Source organism: Octopus sinensis, linkage group LG1 (genome assembly GCF_006345805.1).
Source record: "Octopus sinensis linkage group LG1, ASM634580v1, whole genome shotgun sequence".
Classification (NCBI taxonomy): Eukaryota; Metazoa; Mollusca; class Cephalopoda; order Octopoda; family Octopodidae; genus Octopus; species Octopus sinensis.
In genome coordinates, this window is record NC_042997.1 from 169,221,870 (window position 1) to 169,239,708 (window position 17,839).

General features: G+C 38.9%; 1 protein-coding gene across 2 annotated transcripts in view; it reads right to left on the reverse strand.

The window, feature by feature from the left end:
• LOC115217200 (cyclin-dependent kinase 10) overlaps nucleotides 1-17,839 on the reverse strand; it is a 40,787-nt gene that overhangs the window by 20,278 nt on the left and 2,670 nt on the right. For both annotated transcript variants that reach the window (XR_003882160.2, XM_029786839.2), the window contains exons 3-9: nucleotides 16,790-16,862; nucleotides 15,736-15,807; nucleotides 12,802-12,904; nucleotides 10,395-10,476; nucleotides 6,839-6,906; nucleotides 5,910-5,962; nucleotides 3,980-4,049 (exon numbers count right to left, since the gene is read on the reverse strand). Coding sequence is in view for 1 of the 2 variants with exons in the window: in XM_029786839.2 (XP_029642699.1) it covers nucleotides 3,980-4,049; nucleotides 5,910-5,962; nucleotides 6,839-6,906; nucleotides 10,395-10,476; nucleotides 12,802-12,904; nucleotides 15,736-15,807; nucleotides 16,790-16,862 (521 nt within the window). In the remaining variant the exon portion in view is untranslated. The remainder of the gene's footprint in view (nucleotides 1-3,979; nucleotides 4,050-5,909; nucleotides 5,963-6,838; nucleotides 6,907-10,394; nucleotides 10,477-12,801; nucleotides 12,905-15,735; nucleotides 15,808-16,789; nucleotides 16,863-17,839) is intronic.

The following is a 17,839-nucleotide window of genomic DNA, read 5'->3' on the forward strand; positions in this document are numbered from 1 at the left end:
TAAATATACATACATACGATGGGCTTCTTTCAGTTTCCATCTACCAAATCCACTCACAAGGCCCTGGTCAGCCCCAGGCTATAGTAGAAGACACTTGCCCAAGATGCTATGCAGTGGGACTGAACCCAGAACCATGTGGTTGGTAAGCAAGTTACTTACCACACAGCCACTCCTGCGCCTACGTATGTATACATTTTCTTCATATATTATTATCAGCACTGTCTATTTTTTTTAACATGGCACCCACGCATATATTTACATATATATATAATGCAGATCGTCCATAAGAACCTGCTCTGACCACCCTATTCTCTCGCACTTTAGCTTCTTGACTCCTAGCAAAAAGCTGATCCCATTTTCCCCAGGGCTCATAACCCTGTCAGATGCATGGCAACCTCAATAATGTTGGTGACACAATATAAAAAAAAGCACCCATTACACACAGTAAAGTGATTGGCATTAGGAAGGGTGTCTAGCAGCAGAAACCATTCCAAAGCTCACATTGGAGCACAATGCAGTCTTTGGACTCATCAGATCTTGTCAAATTGTCCAACCCATGCTAGTATGGAACACGGAAATTAAATGATAATGATGATGATGGTGATGGTGGTGGTGGTAGTGGTGGTGGTGGTGATAATGATGAGGTGGATGAGGATGATATATGGCTGCAATAATGATAGAGGTCTTATATTTTAAATCCTTTTGAATGAGATGGTTCAGTGAGCTGGCAGAATTGCTAATGTGTTGGAAAATGCTCAGTAGCAGTTCTTCCTGATCTTTATGTTCAGACTTCAAATTCCACTAAGGTCAGCTTTGCCTTTCATCCTTCTGGGGTTGATCCACTCAAGTACTGGGGTCAATGTAACTGACTTACTCACTTCCCTTCAAAAATGCTGACTTTGTGCCAAAATCAGAAAAATTGAAAAGAACTACAGTAATCTCTCACCACATCTAGGTTCATCTATCGCAGTTTCATTATCATCATCGTTTAGCGTCTGCTTTCCATGCTAGCATGGGTTGGACGGTTCAACTGGGGTCCTGGAAGCCAGAAGGCTGCACCAGGACCAGTCTGATCTGGCAATGTTTCTATGGCTGGATGCCCTTCCTAACGCCAATCACTCCGTGAGTGTAGTGGGTGCTTTTTACGTGCCACCAGCACAGGTGCCAGACGAGGTTGGCAAATGGCCACGATCGGAATGGTGCATTTTACGTGCCACTGGCACGGAGACCAGGCGAGGCTGGCAACGGCCACGATCAGATGGTGCTTTTTACGTGCCACCGACACGGAGGCTCATCGGGACAGCGCTGGCAACGGCCACGTTCGGATGGTTCTCTTACGTGCCAAAATCGATTTCGATTTTGATTTTCACTTGCCTCAACAGGTCTTCGCAAGTAGAGTTTTGTGTCCCAAGAAGGGAAGGTATGCATAAGTGGACTGGCTACATCCCAGGTAGAGGCCACAGGTTAGGGTCTCACTTGTCCTGCTGGGTCTTCTCACGCACAGCATACTTCCAAAGGTCTCGGTCTCTAGTTTATTATTTAGATTTACGTCGAAGCCTCCATATAGAACTGTTTCTATTTTGCGGGGGGGGGGGGGGTTACAACGTAACACCTGCGATAGTTGAGGGATTATGGTATTCATATTATGTGATTATGATAACAATTCTTAATAATTAATAATCATGTTATGTAATAACTATTAGTGATTATTGATAAGTATGTCATATAAATTGCTATTACTATATATATAGTTACGTAGCTGTATTCATTCATGGTTGTTACCAAAACAGCTGTTGAAATATCAAATGAAATTTTAAAATATTGAAGATATTGTTTGCATTTCTATTTCTTCTAATGTATACTTCCAGACATTTTTTGTAGGCAATTATAAACTGGATGTGATGTCGCATATGCTTTTGATCCAATTTTATATTTTTATTAAAGTTGAAATAACTACTGAGACCATATATTTACAGATGCAAATAGAATGCTTTGCACTATATTTGTTCTGGCTCTCTGTACTATGACTTCAAATCTGACAAAGATCAACATTGCCTATCATTCTTCTGTGATCAATAAAGTACTAGTGAAGAACTAGAACCAATTCTTCCACTTCTCTCTCCTTCTTTAGTCAGCTATGCTGCACAATTAAGAGGATTGTGGCAGTCAAGATTTGTAGTCTTGCAAACTGTATGTTGGCCTCATTAGTGCTGGTGGTATGAACGAAGTACCCAGTACAAGCTCAAAAGCAGTTGGCATTAGGAAGGGCATCTATCTGTAGAAACCATGCCTAAGCAAATATTGGAGTATGATGTAATGTTGAGGTCCTTCATATTCTGTCCAACTGTTCAATCCATGCCAGCATAAAACATGGACATTAAGTGATGATGAGGATTCATCTATACCTATATCTCATCATCATCATTATCATTTAGTGTCTGTTTTCCATGCTGGCATGGGTCAGACAGTTTAATTGGAACTTGTAAGCTGGAAAGCTGCACCATGCACCAGTCTGTTTTGGTTTGGTTTCTACAGCTGGATGCCCCTCCTAATGCCAACCACTTGATAGAGTGTACTGGGTGTCTCTTTTGTGTCACTGACACAAGTGCCCTTTGTGTATCACCAACATAGGTGCCCTTTATGTGTTGCTGGCATGGATGCCTCCCATGTGTCACCAGCATGGGTACCTTTAATGTGTCACCAGCACAGGTGCCTTCTACATGCCACTGGCACGGGGGCCTTCTATTGGGTCTTCCCATAAATAATGTGTCTTTTTTATATTTCTTTTATTTTTTCAAAATTAAGATAAACTTAGTTCTTTTTTAATCTAAAATATACTTTCATTTTCCACAATGCTCTTCTATCTATCTGGTAGACTTGCAAGGCTCCTCTTCCAAAATTTACTTGTCCGTGATGAGAAATACTCCTCCAGTATTGGTCTGACCTCATCTACAGAATTCATATTTTTTCTGTCCAAATGATTTTGAAGACTGCAGAATAAATGATAATCAGATGGGGCAATGTCCAGTGAACATGGTGGATGGGGCATCGTTTCCCATTCAAACTGCTCCAGCCTTTGGAATGTCATCCTTGCTGTATGTGGCTGAACATTATCCTGATGGAAGAACACCCTTCGTCTTGAAACTAAAGATGGTCGTTTTTCCTCTAGCACTAACTAAGACTGCTCAAGCTTCATTGTAAATCTCCTTTGTTATCATTTGGTTTGGGTTTAAAAGTTCAAACTGGACTAAACCTTTCATATCCCACCAGACAGATAACACCTTATATGGGTGAGGATTTTCTGTAGCTTGGGGTGCTGGTGTTTCTCTTTTCCTGCTCATCTTCAGAGCTTGACATTTTTATAGAGAACTCATTTCTTGTTACCAGTCACTATCTGGTCAAAAAAAAAAAAAGGTTCATTCATGCGACATGACAGCAAAGAAGAGTATACATTCACTTTCTGTGTGTGATTAGACTCGGAAAGTTAATGAGGAACCCATTGACCCAATTTGCTGACATTTCCAATGGCACACAGGTGTCGATGAATGGTTGAATGACCAAATCCAAGCTTCTCTGCTTGTTCCTCAACAGTTACGATGGGATTTTGTTCCACCAGGGTTTGCAGGATGCTCTCCTCGAGCTCTACAGATCTTCCAGGACAAAGCTCTAGGCTGCAGTTTCCAGCTTGGAATGGTTTTACATGGCACTGCATGGGTGCTAGACACACTCATAGTAATTCTTTCTTTAGTGATGTAGAAGAGCTAAGTAAAATAGCCACCACTTCTCAGAAAAAAAAAATGATTATGCCATTGCAATCATTCAAAGACATACTGATGCGCAGTACAACTCAGAAAGGTAATACAAATGAGTATTTATTCATCTATACAACATTGAAAAAACAAATATAAAAATTCTACATCAGCAGAAAACTTATCAGCAAACCATTTCCATATAGAAAGGTATAGTGAATCTTACTTACCATAAGGTAACGACTTTTGGAGTCATTGGTTTCATAGGCATACAATATTTCCGAGTGAGTCCAAAATCAGCTAAAATTAGAAATGGCAATGAAAACACTCTCAAAATAAAATTAATTATTGATTAGAATTTTTCCAATCTTTGCATACAAAATAACAAACTGTATAAAATCTCCCTAAGAATTCCCCTATCTGGTTTCTTGATTTGCATAAATAGCAACACAATCTCCCTGTAATCTCACTCTACAGTATTTAAGGAATAAAAGGATGCATTGTATAATGTAATCCTAGATACCTACGTCAGAAAAACAGATGCAGCAGTCAAGGCAACAACACTTTTGATCATGGCTCTGCCCAAACAGGGCTGACCTAGGGACAATTAACAGTAAGCCATTTATTACCACAAAATACAAATCTTTTAATAATTAAGCTGATGAGTTACTTTTTTACTTGCTTCAGTCATTAGGTTACGGCCATACTGGGCCACCACCTTGAAGAACTTTTGGTCAAATGAATTGATTACAGCTCATATTTTTTAAAAACCTGGTACTTATTCTATCAATCTGTTTTGCTAAAGTGCTAAGTTATGGGGACACAAACACACCAACACCAGTTATCAAGTGGTGGTGCAGGAGAAACACAAAGGCACACATACACATATACAACATGATTCTTTCAGTTTCTTATTTCTTTATTGCCCACAAGGGGCAAAACATAGAGGGGACAAACAAGGACAGACAAACGGATTAAGTCGATTACATCGACCCCAATGCATAACTGGTACTTAATTTATCGACCCTGAAAGCATGAAAGCAAAGTCGACCTTGGCGGAATTTGAACTCAGAACTTAACGGCAGACAAAATACCGCTAAGCATTTCACCCAACGTGCTAACGTTTCTGCCAGCTTGCCGCCTTTCTTTCAGTTTCTGTCTACCAAACCACTCACAAGACTTTGGTCAGCCCAAGGTTATAGTAGAAGACACATACCCAAAGTGCCACACAGTAGGACTGAACCCAACACCAAGTGGTTGGGAAGCAAAATTCTTACCGCACAGCCCAAATTTAAATATTTTTACAATACATTGATATTTCATTGATTATGTATGGATTAAAGATAAAAATCCATTTGAATATGCACTTAAAGCTCAAATGCTGCACCAAAAACTGTTTGGATTCCATATCATTGTGCTATCACCTTTTCAATGAGAGCAGCATCAGATTGATGAATTTCATAAATCTGACCTTTTGCACATTGTTGGAACATGCATTTTCATATCTGAATGCTTTACTTTATCCATTGTAAGATAAGCAGATCAGACCTGAAGAAGTATGTACCTTGGTTATGATTATGAGACAAAGAACATTTTACTCATCAGTCCAACAACTCAACCTCTCGTTCATTACAACTGATGTTTAAATATTCTAATATGCTGACCCAACTGTTTGCAATCAATCTAAAATTTCTCATAGGCTCAGGCATGGTTGTGTGGTTAAGAAGCTTGTGGTTCAGTCCAACTGCACGGTACCTTGGGCAAGTGCCTTCTAGTATAGCATTGAACCAACTAATGCCTTGTGAGTGAATTTGGTAGATGGAAACTGTGTGGAAGCCCATCATGCATGTGTGAGTGTGTGTCTTTGTTCCATGTTTATCCCCCACAAACTACTTGACAACCAGTGTTAGTTTGTTTCTGTTCCTATAACTTATCAGTTTGGCAAAAGAGACTGATAGAATAAATACCAGACTTTAAGAAAGTAAGTACCGGGGTCAATTTCTAAAGGAGGTGCTCCAGTCTGGCCACAGCCCAATGAATGAAACAAATAAAAGATAAAAGACAGCTCTGAGAAAAATTATGCCTGCTATATCATACAGATTCAGGAAGCAAATGAGATTTTTAAAGGAAACGAAAACAAAGTGAAATATGAAATCTTACCTATTTTTACACAACCTTCATCAGTCATAAGAAGATTAGAAACTTTAAGGTCTCTGCAATAAAGAAAAATTATAAACATGAAGAATGATATTGGTTCTTTGTTGTGTTGTAAATAAGCATTAACTATTTTGCAGTTGTATTTGGTAAAAGATCAGATCTGAAATTACAGTGTGGGGAAACTGAAACAACTGCATAGCAGTCATGATCACCATTTATCTACAATATGTAGAGGAACATACGTCCTGGATATGACTTTAAACAGAATCCCTGTTAGCCACTATTGTTCCCAGGTCTATTCTGATCCTGAGTAGTAGCACCTGTCTGGGACACAGCTATGAGTTAATTAGCATGCTATGGAAGAAACTCCAAGCACAGACCCTTACTGTCTTGTGAGTGCCTCGGGTAAGGAAACAGCTTTGAGCAATGTGGAACCATCTCTTAGCCACTGTTGTTCCCAGGTCTTCTATAACCCAGAGTAGTAACACCTGTCAGGGTTAGCTATGGATTAATTTGCATGTTATGGAAGAAAAGTCCAATCCCAAACCCTCACTGACTTGTGAGTGCCACGGGAAAGAAAATGACTAATGGAGTCAACTTTGACAGCAGGTCAATGAGTGGTCCCTTAAGTCGCCCGGTGCTTTCTTTGACACCCTTCTGGGAACTCCAGAGCAGTTATGACGCTCTAACTTTGTAAGACGATTCACTGAAGAGAAGGGCCACTCTAATATAAATCTTACAACTTGCTGGTCACTGCAGCCATCTTACTCCACTGAACCACTGTGATCAGACCTTCAAGTCTATTATATTTACAAAAGTAAATATAACAGTTTTAGTGTATTATAAATGGCTCCTATAACTCCACTGCATACAATTGTATGATTAACTATATTCTAGTTTATTTTTTAAACACTCTTAAATTGTATACATACCGATGGATAATACAGTTTTCATGCAAATACTGAAGTCCTTTAAAAACTTGAAGCATTATAGATTTCACCTGCAATTACAGTGAAAAACAATCTCTCTAAATTATGCAAATAAAAATCAAATTAGCAAGTCAATTCTTAATATAATTTATATTTACATTATGAAACTGTGGGAGCTTCAATAAAGGATGAAATAAAGTATGAAATAAATCATTTTAATGGTGAATCTCAAAGTGAATGCAAAGTGAATAACAGTATATAATTTCATCATCATCATTCACCATCATATTCACTTTTCCCTGTTTGCATGGATCAGAAAGAATTTACTTGAGGTGTTTGTGTGTGTGTGTATATATATATATCACATATCATATAGATCATATATCATATATAAATACATGTATAGATAGATAGATATACATACAATAGGCATCTTTCAGTTTCTATCTACCACATCCACACACAAGGCTTTGGTCAACCGAAGGCTATAGCAGAAGATACTTGCTCAAGGTGTTCTGTTACAGTGTATTGTAAGAGGCAACAGGAAGGGCATCTGCCTGCCAAACATTGCTGTAGAAAACCCATCAAACCCATACTAACACACAAAGTAGATGCAAAGTGATGATGATGATGTAAATAAGCAATAATTATGTTACTGACAGACAACAAATATATTAATTTATTCTCTAGTTTGATCTTAGTCATTAGGCTTTGGCCATGCTGGAACAATCATATTTATGTTTGGTTCAATACCAGCAATTATCTTAGACTGATACTTATTTTATTGGCCACTGTTTGTTTAATCAGTAAGTTACTGGACATAAAAAGAAAGGAACACAACAAACAAAACCAACTTTTAAGCCTGTGTTAACATATACATGGACATAAGCACACAGACATATATTTATGTGTGCATATATTTGTGTGTGTGTGTGGTGTGTGTGTGTGTGTGTGTGTGTACGGGTAAATATACAAATTTATGTATATGTATGTGCGTGTGTCTTATGCATAAAGGAGTGGCTGTGTGGTAAGTAGCTTGCTTACCAACCACATGGTTCCGGGTTCAGTCCACTGCGTGGCTCCTTGGGCAAGTGTCTTCTACTATAGCCTCGAGCCGACCAAAGCCTTGTGAGTGGATTTGGTAGACGGAAACTGAAAGACGCCCGTCGTATATATATATATATATATATATATGTCTGGTAGTGTCGGCTATAGCCTAGTCACCCGTATAGTTAATCAGGTGATACACAAAGGGGTCATACCCAATGACTGGTGTAGCAGTATAATAGTCAACTGCTACAAAGGTAAAGGTGATGCCCTAGATACAAATAACTACAGAGGTATCAAGCTGTTGACCAGGTGATGAAGGTTACGGAGAAGGTCATAGCCCAACTAATTAGAGAGAGAGTTAGTTTAGATGAGATGCAGTTTGGGTTTGTGCCAGGGAAAGTACTACTGATGCTATATTCCTGGTAAGGCAGCTGCAGGAGAAATACCTAGCCAAAGATAAGCCCCTGTACCTGGCTTTTGTTGACATGGAGAAAGCCTTCGAGGGTCCCCCCGATCCCTTATCTGGTGGGCAATGAGAAAACTAGGGATAGATGAATGGTTAGTGAGAGCTGTGCGGGCCATGTATAGGGACGCCGCTAGTAGGGTGAGGGTTGGAAATGAGTACAGTGAAGAATTCCGGGTAGAGGTAGGGGTCCACCAAGGCTCAGTCATAGTCCTCCAGGCAATAACGGAGGAATTCAAGACAGGATGCCCTTGGGAGCTCCTCTATGCTGATGACCTTGCTCTAATTGCTGAGTCGCTATCAGAACTGGAGGAGAAGTTTCAGGTGTGGAAACAAGGATTAGAATCGAAGGGCCTCAGAGTCAATCTAGCTAAAACCAAAGTCGTAATCGGTAGGAAGGTAGACAAATCACAAACACAAACACCTTCAGGTAGATGGCCCTGCTCGATCTGTAGAAAAGGTGTAGGTAGAAACTCTATAAGATGCACCAAGTGTAAGCTATGGACACATAAGAGATGTAGCATGTCAAAGGAAGGCTAACTAGGAATGGTTTTTGTATGTGGCAGATGCTCAGGAACAATAAACACTGAAAATGCTCTGAGACCAACTTCCGTCACTTTCCAGGGAGAAAAACTAGAAATAGTTGATAGTTTCCGTTACCTAGGTGACCAAGTCAGCAGCGGGGCGGGTGTGCTGAAAGTGTAACTGCTAGAGTAAGAATAGCTTGGGCAAAGTTCAGAGAGCTCTTACCTCTGCTGGTGACAAAAGGCCTCTCGCACAGAGTGAAAGGCAGACTGTATGATGCGTGTGTACGAACAGCCATGCTACATGGCAGTGAAACATGGGCCGTGACTGCTGAGGATATGCGTAAGCTCGCTAGAAATGAAGCCAGTATGCTCCGATGGATGTGTAATGCCTACTCACACTCGGCAGAGTGTAAGTACCTTGAGAGAAAAGCTGGACCTAAGAAGCATCAGTTGTGGGTGTGCAAGAGAGACGTTTGCGCTGGTATGGTCATGTGGCGAGAATGGATGAAGATAGTTGTGTGAAAAAGTGCCACCCCTAGCGTTGAGGGAACCTGTGGAAGAGGCAGACCCAGGAAAACCTGGGACGAGGTGGTGAAGCACGACCTTCGAACTTTAGGTCTCACTGAGGAAATGACTAGAGACCGAGACCTCTGGAAGTGTGCTGCGCGAGAAGACCCGGCAGGACAAGTGAGTGCACAACCCGTGGCCTTCTACATGGGATGGAGCCAGCCTACGTATGCATACCTTCCCTTCTTGGGACACAAAACTCTACTTGTGAAGACGTGTGTGAGCAAGTGAGGATCAGAATCGAAATCGATCAATGGAAATTGCGGATGTGCTACCAGTGCCGGTGGCATGTCGAAACTCTGCTTGTGAAGACCCATTAGGCAAGTGAGGATCAGATCGAAATCGATCATGGAAATCGATCAATGGAAATTGCAGATGTGTACCAGTGCCGGTGGCATGTAAGAGAACTTTCCGTTTCGCGACCGTTGCCAGCACCGCCCCGTTTCGTGTCCGTTGCCAGCCTCGCCTGGCCCTCGTGCCGGTGGCACATAAAAAGCACCATCCGTTCGTGGCCGTTTGCCAGCTCTGTCTGGCACCAGTGCGGGTGGCACGTAAAAAGCACCCACTACACTCACGGAGTGGTTGGCGTTAGGAAGGGCATCCAGCCGTAGAAACACTGCCAGATTGACTGGGCCTGATGAAGCCTTCTGGCTTCACAGACCCCAGTAGAACCGTCCAACCCATGCTAGCATGGAAAACGGACGCTAAATGATGATGATGATGATATGTATGAGTGTGTATTCGTTTGTGTGTCTGTGTTTGTCACCCCAACATTGCTTGACCACTGATGTTGGTGTGTTTACGTCTCTGTAACCTAGCAGTTCGGCAAAAGAGACCAATAGAATAAGTACTGGGGTCGATTTGCTCGACTAAAGGCAGTGCTCCAGCATGGCCGCAGTCAAATGACTGAAACAAGTAAAAGAGTAAAGGACTTTTTAAAAAACATGCATACCTGTGCTTCTGAAAAAGGAGCTTGCATATTATCAAGCAGAGAGGCAAGATCTTGTTCACAATATTCCATCACTAGAAATATACTGAAATGGACAAAGATATACTAGAGTATAATATGGAATTTTCACATAACATCATTATTTAACATTCACATTTCCAAGCTTGCATTGGTTGGATAGAAGCAGATTTTCAATGGCTGGATCCCCTTCTTGATGTTAATCCTCACCAAGCAAGGTAATTTTTTCTCCAAGGCCAGACACATTCTCTCAGAATATTTGAAATGAATGATGCTGCTTGTGTGACAGTGACTTTCATTTACAACTATCACAGAATATCAAGTCAAAGACACACACATGCATACATATATATATATTTATATGTAGTTAAGTCTATGTTTGGTTACAAAGTGGCCAATGGTTTTGCATCCACAAATAGCTTAACCCCATGTATGGCTTATCACACTGTAAAGCTGAAGACAAATGTAATTCATCATCTCTGGGAGGTAGGAATCCGTTACAGTCAGTTGGTCAGAAAATCACCAAAGAACAAACACTCCAAGTCGGTGAGGATGGGTTATTTCCCTTAAACCATTTCCTCAGGGTCAAAAAAAAGCAGGAACAGAAATTTTCCCTCGGGTTACATTTAGTTTGTCAGGATCTTTTCGGTTCTAATCGGAGAACGGAGAATCCCATGCTTGCAGTAGATAGCATTTGAAATGGATGCAAGGACTATAAATTTCCTAGCGAGTGTTCAGTGATCCAGGTTTTAGGGAATCTTTGAGAATCCTTGTTCACTCAGCTATACAAAGCTCACAGCATCTGCTCCCATTAATGTACTACTCTGCACTACTTCCTGAGCCACTCTTATATCTCCCAGCTTACCCCTCTACATACTAGTATTTCTCATCATCTGCACCCCTACCCTTGTTCACTATATTAACATCTACCCACCAGTATTGCCTGACTGGCACCTGTGCCAGTAGCATGTAGAAGCACCATTCGAGCATGGTCTATGTCAGTGCCGCTTGGCTGGCTCCTGTGCTGGTGGTACATAAAAAGCACCATCAAGCATGGTCGTTGCCAGTGCTGGTGACATGTAAAAAGCACCATTCAAGTGTGGACGGTGCCAGCACCGCCTGACTGGCCCTCGTGCCTGTGGCATGTAAAAATCACCTGCTATACTCTCAGAGTGGTTGGCGTTAAGAAGGGCATCCAGCTGTAGAAATTTTGCCAGATCAGATCGGAGCCTGGTACAGCCTTCTGGCTTGCCAGTCCTCAGTCAAACCATCCAACTCATGCCAGCATGGAAAGTGAAGTTAAACGACGATGATGATGACATACACACACATATGATAGGCTTCTTTCAGTTTCTGTCAAGGTTTTGGTTGGTCTGGGGCTATAGTAAAAAACACTTGTCCAAGGTGCAATGCAGTGTGACTTGATCCAAAGCCATGTAGTGGAAAGCAGACTTCTTAACCATACAACCATGCCTGCACCTATTATTTCTTTTTCTTAGAGACCAAACAGCCACTCATTCCAGACAAATATAAATAAAACAAAACACATATATACAGAAAAGCTGTAGTACCAATAGTTTCATAAACTCCAAATACTATTCAGGAATTGCACATTACCAATGATAAATAAAGGAACACCAACTGTTAAATTCTGACTGAATTCACTTCACATGCCTCTGTTGTGGCCACCATCAGAATTTAAAGAGATAAAGAAATGGATCATGACTGGAATTTCTGACCATGAATTTTTAGTCATTCAATCAGGTGCATTAACTGCTTATTGAATTAGCATGCAGATATGGTTGAATATTCCACTGATGTGTACAGTTAACTTAATCCTCAGGCAGAATTAATATATGTGTGTGACAAGGCTAGAACTTTGTTTTACAGATACGATACATTTAATGGGTTTCCAATCAATTTCTCTAAACCCAGTTTCATTCTCGAAGCTTGGCTCAACATGAGGCTATAATGAAAGGTACTGTGGGATCAAACCTGGAATCTTGTGATAGCAGAGTAAACTTCCTAAGCATTCAACCATACTTCATCAACCAGAATTTACAAATATACAAAAACAGACAAGAAAGTGTAGAAAGTAAAAAATATTCAGACTGCAACACTGCATCCATATAATTAACTATTGCATGTCAAAGTGAACAATTTGGTTGTTAGCTACGTGTAAGCACAATATATCAGTGAGTGTAGACAACAGAATTGTGAATAAAAGCAAATCATTCTTTCCATTATATATATATATATATATATACAACAGATGCTCAACTAAAGTTAACCTAGAACTTTACAACAATGTATTAGTGGCAGTCATTGTAAACTGTATATAGAGAAAGTGCTTAAGAGAAATAAGCATTAAAAAAAACCCAGAAAAATCTACCTGTCAAGACTTTTACCAACAACCACTTCTTGTAGTTCAACTATGTTTTCATGGCGTAGATTTAGAAGTATATTAATTTCTCGAAGACCACTGATAGGGATTCCTGGTAGAATACAAGTTTTAAAAAATAATTTAGTAAAGAGAAAGAGTTAGAATAAAGAGTTGGAGCAAATGAATGAAAACATCAGGAAATTATGTTATATTGTTTTAATCACTGCTTTAATGAGTACTGTAATGTTTATATTTAGATGAGGAAGTCTAATAAGATCAAAACATGCCTGAATTTATCTCCATTATTTGCTGAAATGATTAATATACCATTAGACACTGAGCAAATGTTGCATTTTCTTCAATACTTATAATTATATTTGTAATTAAATTTCCTGTGCTCACCACTTTAAATACAATGACACTAACTTAACTATGTCCCTGTTTCACCTACTCCGCATTGTCCTTACCTTTGAAACGCGGAGTAGATGAAACAGGGACAACTGAAAAAGGGAATATTCGTTGTTTGAAAAAAAGTTCGTTTCTATGTTTTTGTTTTTATGTTTTCGTTTCTCATTGTGTTCAACGTTTTTTTGATGTCCTGTACCCATATATGCATGTATATATACATATATATGTAGCTATGTACATATAAGCATGTATATATGCATATATTTATATATTATTTATATTATTATATGATCGAATGCCACGCATCCTTTTCCAAGTGTGTATATATATATGTATGTATATCTTCAGGTGGCATATCTCTAGGCATTAGTAATCATGGATCTTCATACTAAAGTCTGAAGATTCTGATTTTTCTTGGGAAACATGGTCTCCCATAGACTTCTGCCAGTTTACTTACAGTTTATTTTGCTAGTCTCCTCCACCCTGGAGCTCATCCTTGTGACACTGGGCCTGTTTAATGGAAGCAGGAGTGGCTCAGGAGATATCAAGACATGTCCATGGAAGCTCATCTATATGACATGTCTTGGAGCCAGCACTCTTCTGAGACTTGTATGTTTTAGCCATGGGACCATCTTCTGCTATTTGATTCATAACAGGGACCCTTGAAAGGTAGCAAAACCCCAGGCCACAGAAAACCTGGGAGTTGCAGTGATGAAGTAACTCCTTTTCTCTCAAACTCCTGAACTTTCAAATAAGAATTACATCATCAAATGTGATTTAATGTCTTGCTCTGAGCCACACAGATATACTCTTACTCTTTTACTTGTTTCAGTCATTTGACTGCGGCCATGCTAGAGCACCACCTTTAGTCGAGTAAATTGACCCCAGGGTTTATTCTTTGTAAGCCTAGTACTTATTCTATCGGACACTTTTGCCGAACCGCTAAGTTACAGGAACGTAAACACACTAGCTTCGGTTGTCAAGCGATGTTGGGGGGACAAACACAGACACACATACATATGTATACATATACATATACATGACAGGCTTATTTCAGTTTCCGTCTACCAAATCCACTCACAAGGCTTTGGTCGGCCCGAGGCTATAGTAGAAGATCACTTGCCCAAGGTGCCACGCAGTGAGACTGAACCTAGAACCATGTGGTTGGTAAGCAAGCTACTTACCACACAGCCACTCCTGTGCCTATATTATAATTAAAACTGACTCTTCAACTAACCAGATTCCAACTATCTCTTTACGTTTCATTTGATCTTCTTAATTTATTAGTTTATTTATCACAGTTACTGGATGTGTAGATATGGTGTTTACTTCATAACATGGTTTTGAATTTTATCTCACTGGGTGACATTCTGAGCAAGACTCCTCTTGTGTAACCTAGAGCCGACCAATACTATGTAAGGGGAATTGGAACCTGGAAATTGTACGGAAGCCTGATGTGTATACACACACACACACACATATATATATATATAAGCATTGAGTATGCTTGTAGGTAATGTGCATAAATATTGATATAAATATGAAATGCATATTGGTATGCATTCGAAGATCGGTAAAAAATTTCCTATTTGGGAAACAGGTAGCGGCTGTTTCTAGCCTGGAAAAAGGGTGTAAAACAAATGTAAATAAAGAAAAAACAAGTACTTCTGCAATTTGTACAATTCAATATGTCGTGCACCATCATTTATGTTCTGAATTATCTAATAAATACATTGAAAACCATAAAAGAAATGTTCACTTGTCTTCACATTTCAATGCATTGCATTTCAGAATTTATGAGTAATGATGAAGCTACTTGAGTTTAGTCCCTTGTCAGTCCCAATCAAACCAGAATATGGTTAAAATGTTCCAGGTGTGTTGTCCTTTGTTTTTTTATAACAGGGGCATCATAGTCAAATCTAAGAGCCAGTAGCTCTTTTCTTTTTCTAAGACAGCAGGGTGTGATTTGAAAGTAAATTTGGCTACTATTTCTAGTAGAATGAGTAACGAAGCAGAGTCTCTCTTACTGGCACATTTATAATAAAAACTCTTGATGTAGAAAAACTGTTCTGAGACTATATACCCAGTTCTAAACTTTTTAAACTCACCTAATTATTTTCAGTCTTGAGAAAGATAAATGTAGAATAAGTAGAGAAAATTATGAAATTTATAAATTGCAAATGTTAGTAAGATATTTTTTAATTCTCTAATGATCCAAACAAAGTGATGGGTATAGAAATATATACAGATTCTTATAGAAATGATTACTACCCTTTAAGGACTACAGTAGGGACAGGAGTAACTATATATATTGTAAGAAGTTTGCTTCTGAATCCCATGATTCTGAGATCAACAGAGAATATTGACTATATACGAATGATAGCCATGAGTTGAAAAATAAAATTTGCAAATGGATACAAGTCCTTATTGTCGTTTCCAAATGTTAACATTTTTATTAAAGTAACAAAATAAGCCATAAAAAATTGTAAATTCTTCAAAGGAAATTTTCTTAGAATACAGAAGTTAAGAACCTACCATCACGTTCTCTTTCCATCCGCATCTTTTTCAATGCAACAATTGCATCAGACCTTATGTCTCGTGCACGATCTAAAATATCCATGGAATATCATATTAACATCTATGAATTTCCTTCAGAGTTCAAACCTCCCATGAATAAAACAACCTCATCCAACTTTAGTTAGTTAGAGAGTGTAGTGCTGTCAGCAGCGATTTGCGTTGGACAAAACACATCGCTAAGAAGGCTGAGGGTGTGTTGGCATCACTCACCAAGTCCTTTGTGAGCCGCTCTCCGGCTATCTATCCGCGGCTTTATATAGCTATGGTGCGACCTCACCTGGAATTTGCATCACCGGTCTGGGTCCCTATCTTGGCAGACACCCATAAAATTATTAACCATCTTACAAACAATAACTCTGAGCACCTTTTCAAACCCCACCTCTCAAACACCCATGGACATGTTTACAAAGTCAGAAAACAGCACAGCTCCCATGACTTTCAGAAACATTTTTTCACACTAAGAGTTGCTGAAGCATGGAACAGACTGCCGGTATCAGTTGTTAGTTGTCGGAGCACTGCATCCTTCAAAACTTCCATGCTTCCTGAGATTCACCAACACTACACCTGATTTTCTCCCCTCCATACACACACAAGCATGTATCTGACTCATACATTGTTCGCTTTCCAGACATTTGTACATTACTGCATATACTTTACACGCACTTTTTGACAAGTTGTTGTGCACCTGAGCACTGTATACAATAATTTCATTATATAAAGAAGGCTGCATTCTCTACACTAAGTTATTGTATTCTTATTTCTAATATATTTTGATCCAATGTATTCTTGTGCTGAGTCTCATAATGATGCAATTTCTCTGAGAAAGTCAGAACAAATCAAATCATGTACAATATTTTTCCTATGTTTATAAAGTATACAATACAGTAACTTCTTTGTTTATGTTTAGAAGCTTAATGTAGAAGCTTTGAGAAATATGTAATTAACTGTTTTTATTAACTTCTTTGTACTTAATTTGTTTATAAGCCATAAAAAGTGAAAACATGAAACTTACAAACAATGCCATATGTCCCTTCTCCAACTCGATTCAGCTTTTCAAAATCTGTAACACTTCGACATCTACCAAGCTTTATAAAAAAATATAATAAAAATTAAATAACAATGAAAGATGTTTCTATGATGTTTCTTAAAAAATGTCAAAATTTATGTTTTCTTATTCTATATGTTTGAGATGAGGAATTATCTACATTATTTACAATGGACAGAGGTGTCCTCATCTTGTTTGTTGTTATCACAACATTTCAGCTGATGTACTCTCCAGCCTTCATCAGGTGTTCTGGTGGGATTTCAAACCTAACCCTTTATTTGACTAATGGGGTACACTTTTCTCATTCCTAAGGTATGTTGCTGATGTTATTTTTCTGTTGATATTATTTTTCAAGTCTCTGCCGGAGATTGAACTTAGAATCTTGTCCACTACACTATATACCCATGGGCAATTATAGAGTGAATTTTAGGGCTTATAAACCTAGTATTTTATCTTTTCTTAACACTGGTCCCCATATTACATTTATATCTGCACTAGGTCTGCTTAGGAGGTTATTGTGTCCTAGCATATGTGCAGCCTCTTTTAATTTCCCACTGTGGGAATAAGTTAAAATAACTGACAGAGAACATCAATGGAAAATACAAAAATTAATGCCTATGGGCATATAGCGTAGTGGATAAGAGTGTGGAATACTAACTCTTGGGTTCTAAGTTCAATCCCAGGCAAAGACTTGAAAAATAAAATCAGCAACATAAATTAGGAATGACAACAATGTACCCCATTAGTCAAATAAAGGGTTGGGTTCGAAATTCCACCAGAACACCTGATGAAGGCTGGAGAGTACATCAGCCAAAATGTTGTGATAACAACAAACAAGATGAGGACAACTATCTGTCCATTGTAAATAACATACGTTCTCTTTACATTTTTTTTATTACAATCCTTTTGATTTAACAGAAAAAAAAATTATAACAAAAACTTTTTAATGAATTCAATCAAGCAAAACAACACTTTCAAAATGTTTTTAAAGTTAATTTGTTAGCAAAAGGTACCAGA